Source organism: Aptenodytes patagonicus, chromosome 3 (genome assembly GCF_965638725.1).
Source record: "Aptenodytes patagonicus chromosome 3, bAptPat1.pri.cur, whole genome shotgun sequence".
Taxonomy (NCBI): Eukaryota; Metazoa; Chordata; class Aves; order Sphenisciformes; family Spheniscidae; genus Aptenodytes; species Aptenodytes patagonicus.
Window position 1 is genome coordinate 22,235,532 of NC_134951.1, and position 13,358 is coordinate 22,248,889.

Here is a 13,358-nt window from a genome sequence, read left to right on the forward strand (position 1 = left end):
AATCTTTTGACACTTCAGACATTTTCAGTGTTTCTCCTCGCTTTTACTGCTCCCACTGGCGCAACTAGGAGTTCTAGACACGTACAAATGCTTACAGTAACAGCAACTAAATTCACTACATTAAACCTCAGAAAACTGAAGTATGATCAAATAGAAGCAATAGTTACATTATATGTGCTTTTCTTCACATTCCCTTAGTCTCTCAAGTTGCTTTAGTTTAATCTACTGTTAGATTAATTCTCCTTGACCCAGATTTTGAGAGGTGATTGACTGGGAATTAAGAGTGCTCAATACTTCTAAATGTCAGTTTTTTTCCTATCCAATTTACATTATAGGTGCATTTTTAAAACTTTGTGGGAAATAGGGGATTTTCTGAAAATCTGAACGTGGCTTCAATATACAAATGGATTATCTTGACACTTGCAGTGTGACAATACCTAGCTTCTGGAAGAAAATGTTGTCCATAGAGGAAAAAAGAGTTATTAGGTTGCTCTTAAACATTCAGCTTTTGTGCAGAAAATGAGTTGGACTGGGTATACCTAATTTGGGGGAAATTTTAAGTAGGCTGAAAAAAGCAGAAGTTGAGGCTAATTTTTCTCATTTACCACAACTACTAAGGTATTCTTCATTTAAAAGTAGATATCAACTTCTTGGTTTAGGCTTTCTGAAAGCTAGAGTAGAGCAGTCTGTCCTACACCTCTCAGCAGTGATAATCCTCTTCCTTGTACCTGAAACTGAAACCAAGAACAAGAGTTGTTCGTTTGGCAAGCTGGGATATTTAAGTCTTTAAAAACTACAGAAATGTCAGGTCTGTGTACTTGAAGCTGCCACTGAGCATACGGTTTTCATATTTACCAGTCTAAGGTGATAAAACCTTCCCAGGATTTCAGACCTTTGTTTCTAAAAACCAGCCTAGGAATAAAAAAACAATGGGCCATTGTGTTATTGTACCAAAAAAAAAATCTATATTATGTAAGATGACCTTAGCAGTTATTAAACAAAGGAGGACAGCAGAAACCTTTCACAAATTGCTTCCAAGAGAAACTAAAATTTCTATGACACTCAGGAAAACTTTAAGCAACAGATTGCTTTAAGAAAAATCCTCTGACCAAAACTAGTCCTTTCTCCAGTGGCCCTCCAGAGTGTGATCCCTTTTCTCACCATACTAAATATAGAAGCGTCAAAGGGTGATCAAAAATGCCTTCATGCGAAGCATCTTACAGACACAGCAGTCTGTTCCCATCTGAAAGAGCTTAGTTTCTGAGTGGGCAGCAAGAAGATTGTGTGAGAAACAGCAGAACACACAAGAAGAATGAACAATATGTTGGCAGTAAATATCATCTAGTTCTTTGGTGGTGCTGTTATTATAGGAGGAAGGTAACAAATTTACTCATGAATGGGACAAACTGCAAGGGAAGAAAAGGGAAGGAGAATTGTGTGGATAAATTGTGTTCAAGAATGTTCTGTAGGTATTGTTTTTGAACTGAAAATCAATCGGTACTTCTTTTTTGTCAGTCTTTTTTTTTCTATCTTAATTGATATTAAGCCATGGACAAACTAAATTTTTCCTAACAGGGAAATTGTAATAGTCTAGTTTAAGTAAAAGTACAATACAATTAAAAATAGTCCAAGATACTTATTTTTGTATAATCACAGAGCAACTTTACATTTATTTCTCAAGTTGCTCAGTTCAATAATTTTTTTGAGGCTCTTTTCTTGACTTGAAACTTGTGAAATAATTTATGTTAATACTTTAGGTATTCGATCTAGCTTCTGCTAAATTCCAGAAAAATACTTTATAAAATGTTATTGACTTTCTGAATAAATTTGTTCTGGTGCAAGTTAAGAGAAACATTAGGGAAAATGACTTCTTCCCCTATTCAGTTGCTTTCATGGCTCGTTCTGCTAATGCCAGACTTAGCTGATATGTCCATGGGATTGTGTATTTCAGCTTTCCCTTCTGTTTTCTTAGCAGACTCTTTGCTTCTAACAGTTGAACCTGCTGTTGGTTCCCACTGCAGCTTGGCCCATTATAACTTTTTGTTTTAAAGCTTCTGTGAACACAAATGAGAAAACTTATATTTTCTCATTGTCTCCTCTCCAAAATGCTGTTCCAGTTTTGTTTTGTTTTCCTTTTCTTTTTTAAGTGGGACTCCTTCCAAATACTCACTGTGTTTGGAAGGCTAAAAAAAGTGAACTGAAGGAAAGACATACTTCATCCTGTGAAGACATCCTCTTAGGATCTTAGGAGAAGATTTCTGTCATGATTATTCTCAGGCTTGAGATTTTCACTCTACGGTAGGGTCTTAGGGTCTAAGTGACTGGTGATACCTTCAGATCCCTCAAATTTGGCAATAGGGCTGGTCAACCAGTAAAGTGTGTCTGCAAATGTTCTTCAGGATTTAATTAAACATTCTCTTTCAAATGCCAAAAATAACAAATAATAATGCCTAGAATAGATGAGGAAGCAACAGGCTGTTTTTTCTATCATTGTTTTCCTCTGTATGTAACTACCCCATTCCAAAAGCAGAAAATAATTAAAAGCCAAGAGAGTGGAAATTTCAGAAGTGAAAAGAATATTTAAAATAGCACTGATATATTTGTGAAAATAATCTTTATTCCTTTGTTTCATACCAAAAAGCTGGTCTGTGAATAATCAAATTCTCTGCATCCAGCTGGCTTAAATGTTGTATCGCTGAGACATATTCAGCTGCCATCAAACTGATTCCAGAGGAATCAGACTGAATATATGAATTGCCTTTGCCAATTCAGAAGATACTGTAAAACCATATTAATATTATAACTGCTGAATTATGCTGTAGTTTATAATGTGTAATTTCTTGTCTAATTTCAGACTGTAGAACTAGAGGACAGTTTAATGCATTTTCATATCACTTCCGGGGAAGACGTTCTCTTGATTACAGCTTTCAGGAGGACAAGCCCTTGAAGAAAATGAAAATGTCCAAAACAGTAAGGTGAGATTTTTCTTTTTTTTAAAAGAAGTATGAAAAAACATTTGTTTTCAAATTGGAATGAAACTGAATGATTTCTTTGTAAGTGCATACCACTTTTTTACAGTGTTTGCTTTCTCAAGTTTATGATTGATGTATTTCATTCTGACACTTCTGCATATCTGCTAACAATAAACCACTTTTTTTTCAAGCTCAAATTTGTGTAAGACCCTTTGTGAGTGACGCAGTATAGTGCTTTTGTTCCTCCTGTGCTTTTTGTGAAAAAACTCAGTAATGAAGCGTAATTTGGGGGATTTGGAATCCCACATTCCTACTGTGCCTGCAGTAACCAAACTAAATTATTTCCTTTCCTCCTTGGAGCTGCTAGGTCGTCCTGTAGAAATAGGAGGAAACCAAGTGTTGGTAACACTAGCATAAAAATTCGTGATAATGGTAGGGATTGCTTCTAGTACAAAAATACTCAGAGCAGGAATGGAGAACAGGAGCGCCACAGACAAGGTTGTTTATAACTCCCTAATCCTAAAAATATTCTAGAAAGGAAGTAAATCACAGTGTCAGTCACAAATGATCAACTGCACAGGGTCCCTGCAATTTCCAGGGAATCAAAACTTCTCTATGAATTAGTGAAACAAAATGAATTCTGCTCAGACCAAACATTTCTCATGAAGATCCTTCATGATGAGCAAATTTGAGACTCTCTTGAATTCTAGCTCTTTCCATATAGCATGTGTTCTTTTAGCAAATAAAGTTATCTACTTGACTGAGACAGAGTCTACCCACTCTGGCAAGGAAAACAGCTACACAGATATGTAGACAGGTAAATTTATTTCAGCAGTTTCAAATACTCATGTGGAAGTTATAGCACTGAAGAAACACCACCATTATATTTCACTTAATTGTTAGGAAGCTGTCCTGAAGTAACAGAGCCTTTAGGTGTTTAGGATTTTAGACAAGAGGAGTCAGCAGCTAAGTATAAGCTTACTTATAGACCATAGAAAAAGAAAGATTCCTTTGGAGTAATCATTGAAGAAGGATGTTTCGTCTGTCTTTGCAAGTGAACTGTTAGAAGTTTTTAAACTTACGAAACAGCAATTCACTTTTTAAAGATGCTAGTCCCATAATTCTAAAACTGTAGAAGGGTTAAATTAAATAAAAATTGAAGCAAGAAAAAACAAATGCTTATATCTGAGAAGCAGCTTGTTTTCATTAACTTGCTGTTTGCGTTTCAGAAATGAAGCTCAAAAATCTACAACAGTCCAATTACTAATTAGGACTACAAAATAGTAAATTTACAATGCTTTATTTATAACGTAAATAAAGCTAAAGCAACCTCAGTCCTTTAACATTGTCATCAGTTCTCATGCTCGTTGTATTTAAATTGCATTTGTGGTGAGAAGATTTTTTTCTCCTTTTTTTCCTTCTCATTTTCAATAACTTGAGCAGGTGAGGAAGATTAAACTTGTTATACAATAGCAGCTTAGCAGCTGGTTTACTTGAATTTTGGCATGTTATGTTGTTTAGAGTTCTTTTTTCTTTAATTTAGATGAAAAACTATGGGAAACTAGCTTGAACACCTGCCAATAAGTGCTGTTTTAATTTATGCAGAAAGATTATAAATCATGAGCCCTATTATATGAGAGAGGATTTCTTTGCCAGTTCATTCTTTGGGTATCCCTTAGCTCTGGAGAAGACACACTAACAAGATAGGAATGCTTGTTTGGATTCAAGGATCTTAATGTAATAAGTGACAATAATTAGTGTTATCCTTGTTTTTGAATACATATTTTTTAAGTGGTGCCAAATAATATATTACTAGTTATGGACAGATCCTTTGATAACTGTTTCCTGTCAACAGATTGAATTGATTAACACAATTTAGTGTAATACATCTCTTATCAGATATCAGCTGGAAAGTGCTGTAGACAAAAGACTCTAGATTTTGTGTGCAGTAATCAGTATTGATTTCAAATGTTAGTTAAAATGGGACACAGGAATATGTTCATATCTAAAAGTACTTCTCATTTATTTATGAAAACCAACTTTTTCCTTCTTAAAGTCATATTTCTTTAAATACACGTTTTGCTAATGAGCATATAGAGGGAGAAAATGAATCTGAACGCGAAATGTGAATTTCATGTTTGGAAGTGACATTTTTTAAAACTCTCCCACTTTTGTCTGCTTTCATATTGGAGGCTCAAGAGATTTCCCAGTGTATTTAAGGTGATGCTCTACAGTGTCACTGATGACAACTTTGTGTGTCCCCCTGCATGAAATACATATGTTATTTTTCTAAGTAGAAGAAATTCCCTGTTGCTGGTCATATTAACAGTAAGCCACAGCTCACCTGACCTAAGGCTGTCTTCAGCACCAGTGGGTCTTGTGTGCTGTTGAGGTTCATACAGTTCCTACATTTGTTGGTTCTTCTTCTTTTACATTTTTGCTAAATGTTCTAAAATATCTAGCCAAATAAAAATGAGTTAGATGAATACTCTGACTTGGTGTTCATTTGTTGCAGTTCTGTGAAACAGAGTAAATATTTTCGTAATGCCACATCAGCATCTAATGAAAATACAAACATGCCCGCAGTGAATGACTTCAAAGAATTTGTTTTGGAAATGCAAAAAACTATTTCAAGCCTCAGAAACCAGGTAAGGTGCTATAATGGATAGTTTCTAATTGTAGATTTAATTTATAATGTTTTCCTAACATCACTCCTCTTATGTTTTTAATATTTAGACATCCACTGCAGCCAAAAACCACCACATAGTATCTCAAACAAAACACAACACAGAACATGGTGTGTTATTATTCTTTATTTCTATGTTCTTTTGAAATAATACTGAAATATTCTACAATTAGACCCTCTTGACTTTTGAACCTGAAGCCTTGTGTAACCATTGTATACTAAACATGGGATTAGTCTTTCTCTAAAAATTTGTCTGTAGAGTTAGTAAAATCTTTTTCTCCTGTCTGAAATGTATAGAATCTATGTAAAACTATGATTAAAATGTAGACTTCATAAGAAGTAATATGCCAGATGACAGCTGTAAACATAGTTAAGATCTAGATCACTTAAAGAAGACTTTTACAATGTGGCATAAATAAACTCTTTATTCAGAATAACTCAGCCATAGTGGAATTCAGTTTTAAAAATGTATACCATACAGGACACAAATCCAAAGTAGGCCAAAATGTTTGCCTAGAATAATTAAGTTCCCCCAGAGCAGCTTTTCCATGTAATTTATAGATACGAATCATATATTTATTTGCATAGTGACTTGATTCCATCTTTGATGGTATTACTTAATCATTATCGTACTCATCTTCAATGCTCCCATTTTGACAGTGGAAATGCTGTGTTAAGACCTATTACATTTCAGTCAGTTCTTCTGTCTTTTTTTGGATGTAAAAAAGACTGAGGGATTGTTAAAAATTGTGCCTTCCTAATTACTGTTCCCAAGAAGCACGCAATCAGCAAGGTAGAATAATCATATAGCCCCTTTTTTTCATCATTAAGGAAAAAATAGAGAGAGTCAAAAATCCAAGCAAACATTTTTAATTAAGTTTATTGTTTTTATTTCACCTCCTTTTCATTCAGACATTTTTGAAAGTTTAGATTTGTCTTTCCATATATGCCACATGTAGTTTGCTTTTCTTTGTATGCTCTAGTTGTGTATTCCAATGGTAGGAAAGATGTACCTTCTGTTAGTTTTCTTTTGAAAGGCTGTTTCCATACATATTACCTGTTTCCAATCTTTCAGCATTATGAAAACTAAGTAGTGAGAAGAAAAACTCAGACAAGTATTTATCATGGATTATGTAGCATAAGAGAAAAGACAGAATACCTTACACAAATAAAAACCTTTCAGTTGTTAACTTTTTTTAATGTTTTCAGATAAAAAAACTTGAATCACGCCTCAGTAAAACTGATTGCACTGATGAAAAGGGTCAATCATATTCCAGCAATGAAACCTGGAAAAGGGACCCTTGTACTGTGTGTGAATGCAAAGTAAGTATGTGGAAATCCATTCTGAGATAGAAATTATAGTAGATTCTGCTTCTAAAACAGCAGTTCCAGTTTTGTGCCTGCTAATTTCTGGGTAATAGTTGCTAATTGTTTTTTTATGGACCTTCAGTTATGTGGTGTGAAAAATTATATTGTTCAGCTATCCCTGCCCTTGACACCGGTTTTCAATCCAGCCTTTATGCACTTTTATATTTCCATTTTCATTGATGTATAGTTGTACTGGCAAAATTAACTGAGAAGTAAGAGACTTCTTGAAAAAATCTACTAAAATGCATAAAAAGCAATAAAAGCTCATCCGACAGTGCTAGATCTTGGTTTTCTTTTATCATGGTGAAATTTTAAAAAAGGTAGTTGAAGAAATATGTCAGTACTTGGTATCCCAGAGTTTCATGCCTGAACGTTAGATAAAATGGTATACTGCTCCATTAAAGATGGTATAATACAAAGAGCCTTCTCAGTATCAGTTTATGCTGAAATAAACTACGTGGAGTTAATCTTAGTAGCCAAGATCTTAGAGAGGATGAATGAGAACATGTTCTTCAGTAATATGAAAAATGTATTTCTTGTTTGGAAAATGTAGCTAAGTATGTTCTGGTTTTGTTACTTTTTTCCCTGACACAGGTTGGTCAGATTACCTGTTTTGTAGAATCATGCCCGCCGGCTGACTGCAAAGCGCCTGTGAAGGTTAAAGGAGATTGCTGTCCAGTCTGCTTAAAACAAAACATTAATAAAAAGAAGCCATAAGTCTGCTTTTTAATAATTTAGGGTGCATACTCCTCAAATCATATCAATGCCTGCTGATGGCAAAAACAGGTAACTACAGTCTTAACAACAGCAATAAATCAAGATTTACAACATTCTAATGGTGCTGTAACAGTATAACATAATGTATCGTTTTATTTTCTGCCCATGAAGGTAATCACAATGCAAAAATTAACGAAAGGGAAATTAGCAAACAAGTCAAAGATAATTGTGTGTTAAACTTCTCAGGTTAGACAAACTCAAACTGGTGCTACTTTAAAAGAACACTGTCAGGTAGTTTTAGGTACCCAAAATGACTGGGCTTGAGACTTACTCTAAAAATGAACACTTTGTTTCCTATCTTTAATTAGCAACATTAAAAGTTTACTATTCCTTTTCAGTACCAGACTGACTTGATATTTAGTTCTTTGTTATTATTTAGTAAATGCAGGGAAAAGGAAAACACAAGGTCACTGTGCCCAAAGCAATGCCGTCGAGGGCCAGTTTCTGCAAACCCACCTATGCATGGAAATTCTTTTGAATCACACTATCACTTCTGCATCTGGACCAGCAAGGAAGTAAAGAAAACTACACGACACCTTTCAACATCCTTTCATTAATTCAAGGAGCAAAATTAATCAAAATTTTCAGACCGAAAAAGCTAGAATTAGTAAGGAAATATAAATAAATGTAATTGGAAGATACAAAAAGCAACTGAATGTATGTTACAGATGTAATTGACAGTGTTCCTCATTCTACGAAAACATACATGACAGAGTAGCATTTGATCTTAAAATGAACATAATCCTTTTTGTCAAAACATATGTAATTGCTTGGCGACTTTTTTTTTGTTTCATTTATTTTAAATCATTGTAACATGACCATCCAGTCCAGTTTTAAAGCGTGCTTCTTTTGATCTCAGATCAGCTCATGTATTTGTATGGCCCTGTTATGAAAATGTGAAAAGATGTCACATGCCATTTTGTATACAAAGATTCCTACTGATTCATTGTGCATATTGTCAATAGACATATGTTCCTGATTATATTGTGGCACTGTTTGTTGAAAAAAAGAACAATCAAAATCAAGCATCATGATTAATTGTGGATTGACTACTTTTTCTGACAAGGTATTTGATTTTTTAGTTTTTTTTCTAGTTTCATCTAATGCATATATATTTTTACCTCAATATTTTTATCATTCATGTTAAAAATGGTCTGCCAATGGACTTTATTTCCCATTTAATAAATGTTTAATGTTAAAGAGTATATGTCTACTCTAGCATTTCAAAGTTGTGTTCTTTTTAGAATACAAACTGCATATTTTTGACCGGGAATTATATATTATATTCAGTGAAGGACAACTATCATACCTCATTTTACAGCTTTTTTGTGTTTATTCAGAATTGATTCTCTCCCTGAATACTTAATATGTTAGAATTTATGGCTCTGTCCTTAAGTCCTAAATCAGGACTAGCTAGAACCAGAGCTTTTCTTTAGTTATATAGTTCACTGACTTCTGAGTTTATTGTTCAAATTTAGGGAACAGAGATTTGGGTGTCAAAGAAATCTGCACAAAATTAAACATTCTCATTTTAAACACTTCAGATTATGCAAACAGACTGAATACTTAAGTATTGCATGGTAGAACAAATACCTGTCTAATAACTAACCTAGCACAGCAATATGAGTTCCACTATAATACTTTGGCACATAATTTCTCTGATTACTAACATTAATAATTTCTAATTTGATAAACTGATACCGTGACACACATTCAAACTTTGGTGTATCTTTAAAGCTTACTACAGAAACTTGTTTCATACTATGGTAGGAGCAATATGTACATGTGAGTGGTGTGTTAAAGGTGTGTGGCAGAGGTACACGTGGAACTACAATTTATATTTTTAAGAATATTTTAATTGATTTTATATACAATGTTTTGACTTACGTAATTTTCTATGTTAATACTTTTAGAAATTGTGTGTGGCGAGCATGTTTGAGTATCACATGGTTCCTAGAGGCTGTCATTCCTGTATTTCTTTGATACTCTGGTATTTTGCTGACTTTTGTTGAGAGTCCAAACCACATGTCTCGTCCTGTAATTCCAACTCAGATGGAACTCCCATTGACCTATAGCAGAAATTCCTCAAAGAGGAAGGATTGCGGAGCTAAACCAAATATAATTTAACTGTCTAAACAGTTAAATAAGGCAGTAATACATCCAGCTGGTTACTACTTGCATTCTTTTATTCCAATTTTGTATTAAATAAACTTTCTCAAGATTCCGCTTATAGGAGAAGAGAGTTTCCATTTATACATTATAAAATAGTGCTTTATATCTGATTGTTCCTTTTCTCCAGCCTCCAGAGTAAAGTGGGAGGTTTTCTTCGTTGTTCACTGTTTATTCATATGGTATATAAGACGGGCTTAGGAGTCTGGATATGCTTAAACAAGTGTAATATTGAGTTATTTTCCGCCATCCATCTGATTATAAACCATTCAGGAAAAACAGGTCTTTATCCACAGTTTAAAATGTAATCAGTCATGGGTTGTACTAATTCAGTTTTATTGCAGTGTCTGCAGAATCAGCATTGATTTTAACATTTCTGAAACAGTGGCCAATGGCTAGATGACCATTTCCTCAGTATCCACTGTGAGAATATTGCTGTAATATGTTGCAAATTTTACATATTTATTTTCTTTTTTAATGTTACCTAAAACGAAGTCCTTGTTGTTTTTATTTTAATCAGTAAATTTACCAAAGAACTGTTTGCACTGTATAATGAATGCTTTTCAGTTAAAATAAAAGGGGCCACATTTCCAAGTAAATTCCAAGTGATTTCTTCTCAATACATGTATTGTTTAGATTATTTGCTGAAGATTCCAGTATGTAGGCTTTTATCAAAAATCCATATTACTTATCTTATGCAGGATTGTCATGATCGAGACTCCATTTCTGAGAACTAAACAGTGAGCTAATGAATCATGTAGATTCAATAGGTTCTTTAATATTATGACACATAGAATTTAAGTATCTATTCACTGTTTTCTTCTAGGTGATGGGAAAAAAATACACATAGACTCAGAAAGGATATTTAAAAATACATTTATTTCTTAACACAAATGTGTATTTGAAAACTCTTACTCCTGAACATTTTTTTCCTATTTTTTATGGGACTGTCATAATACTTTGTCGTGGTTTCACTCCAGCCGGCAACTAAGCCCCACACAGCTGCTCTCTCACTCCCCACACAGTGGGATGGGGCAGAGAATCAGAAGAGTAAAAGTGAGAAAACTCGTGGGTTGAGATAAAGACAGTTTAACAGGTAAAGCAAAAGCCGCACACGCAAGCAAAGCAAAAGGAATTCATTCACTGCTTCCCATCGGCAGGCAGGTGTTCAGCCATCTCCTGGAAAGCAGGGCTCCATCACGCGTAACGGTTACTTGGGAATACAGACGCCATCACTCCGAACGTCCCCCCCTTCCTTCTTCTTCCCCCAGCTTTATATGCTGAGCATGACACCATATGGTATGGAATATCCCTGTGGTCAGTTGGGGTCAGCTGTCCTGGCTGTGTCCCCGCCCAAGTCCTTGTGCCCCCCCAGCCTACTCGCTGGTGGGGTGGTGTGAGAAGCAGAAAAGGCCTTGACTCTGTGTAAGCCCTGCTCAGCAGTAACGAAAACATCCCTGTATTATCAACACTGTTTTGGTCACAAATCCAGAACATCGCCCCATACTAGCCACTATGAAGAAAATTAACTCTATCCCAGCCAAAACCAGCGCATACTTACATACAGCCTGTTCTTACAGAGTTTCTTCACTTCGTCGCATCTTCAAATAGATCCAGTCATGACTTGCCTTCCAATGCACTTGATTCTACATTCATTCTTCACATCATTTCACAGATGGATATCCAGGTTCATGCAATTTCAGCTCAAAATGAGTCTCCTGTGCAAAAGAGATCCTCTTATTTACCTCATGTTGTTTCCCCATCATAGAATATGAATTACTGCTGAGTTACTCTCATCCTTTGGTGAGGTGTTAGGATCTCTAGAGCACTAGGTAGATTCCTTTGTTAGATCCACCTGAGATTCATCTGTTTCTTCACGACTTCATACAGTGAAGTATTTTGTGATACAATATCATTGCAATTAATATAATTCTAAGTTGCCTTACAGTGGAATGGGAGAAGTTAAAGATGGATTCCCAAGACGCAGAGTTAAGAATCGTTTTCAGGTTACAGTTGACTGTGTTTCACTATAGTTTGACTTTGAGTATTGCATAAGGCAAATCTAGAAAAGCAGAATTGCAATAGGTTCATTTATGTATTTTCCAGCAGGCTGGAAATATCCTGTTGCTCTTCCAAAATGTTGATGAGTAGTATTCAGTCACTATCCTATAAAAATTTTAGGGCAATCAGATTTTTTTTTTCCTCCAAATTCAGATAAAATAAGTCTGGCAAAGTACTGGTATACATTTTTCTAGTAACATAAATGGATAATGCATGCTTCTTTTAACAGACATAGTCAGTTCCTAAGCCTAATCTAAAAATACTCAAATATTTACATTTGAACAACTTTTTTTTTTTTTTTTTTTTTACCTTGAGACTAAAACAGGCAGAGACTTGAAGAGAAGGTTTTGTTTCAGTAAATAACTTTGTGTTAGTCCAAACAAGACAATAGCCAGGGTTCAACACAGTTAATTGCCAAGAAGTTCGCTAACAGTTTTTAAAAAAACAAACCACAAAGTTTAGACATTTAGAATAAAACTCTTGGGCTGATATTGATATATTTTGAGAAAGATTCAGTTATATTTGAAATAAACTGAGTGAGTTGACTTTATTCCTTTTGGTTGATTACAGCTAAGAATCATTTGGCCGCAGTATGATTGAAGTTGTCTTTACAGGGAATGACCTCCCATGCTCAGTAACCTTTATTTTTAAAATAATATTTTGCTGCCATAGTGTATGTCATTGTATGATCTAAAATATTTTTCCTTATATTTTCTTTTTAATCCCCTACTAGTTTCATACTTTTTTCCTATAGTATTTACGAAATCAGTAATCTTTGCAGTGAGATTTTTAGACATGGGACTGTTCCATGGCTTTAGTTTGGAAACTAGAATAAGGTATCAAAAGCTAGTGTATTTGACTAATTTACTCAAGACTTCTGCATTATTCTGTTGTCATATTGTTAAAATAGATTAAATGTTTTGCATATACAGGATAATACAATTATAAAATTACCAGTAGAAAGAAAGACTACTGTCCTCTCGTGGTCTCTCTCGTCTACAATGTGGGGTTCAGTGAAGTATATTTCAGAATTCACTCCACTAATTTTTATTATGTACAAGAAAAAACGAGATCTGATATATGACAAAAAGCTTGTTAGACAGAATATGTCAACAAAAAATATCAATATGACCATATGCACGTCTCATTCATGCTGAAAGTTTGTCCGACTCTTAGTGGAAGGAAACAATGTTATCCTTATTAAAACTAATGTGAACCAATAAATTACTAAACATGTAATAAATTACTAGATACTAATACTGCCCTAATCAGCTTTGCATTATGATGTACCTAATCAGGAGATGGTACCGAGTCATGAAAAGGCA

The 13,358-nt window shown here is 34.4% G+C and overlaps 1 protein-coding gene across 1 annotated transcript in view; it reads left to right on the top strand.

Moving 5' to 3' along the window:
* PXDN (peroxidasin) overlaps positions 1 to 10,592 on the top strand; it is an 88,960-nt gene extending 78,368 nt beyond the window's left edge. Inside the window, exons 20-23 of the mRNA XM_076332854.1 lie at positions 2,855 to 2,975; positions 5,488 to 5,620; positions 6,868 to 6,981; positions 7,621 to 10,592. Of these exons, the coding sequence (XP_076188969.1) occupies positions 2,855 to 2,975; positions 5,488 to 5,620; positions 6,868 to 6,981; positions 7,621 to 7,743 (491 nt within the window). The 3' untranslated portion in view covers positions 7,744 to 10,592. The remainder of the gene's footprint in view (positions 1 to 2,854; positions 2,976 to 5,487; positions 5,621 to 6,867; positions 6,982 to 7,620) is intronic.
* Positions 10,593 to 13,358: the final 2,766 nt, after the last annotated feature.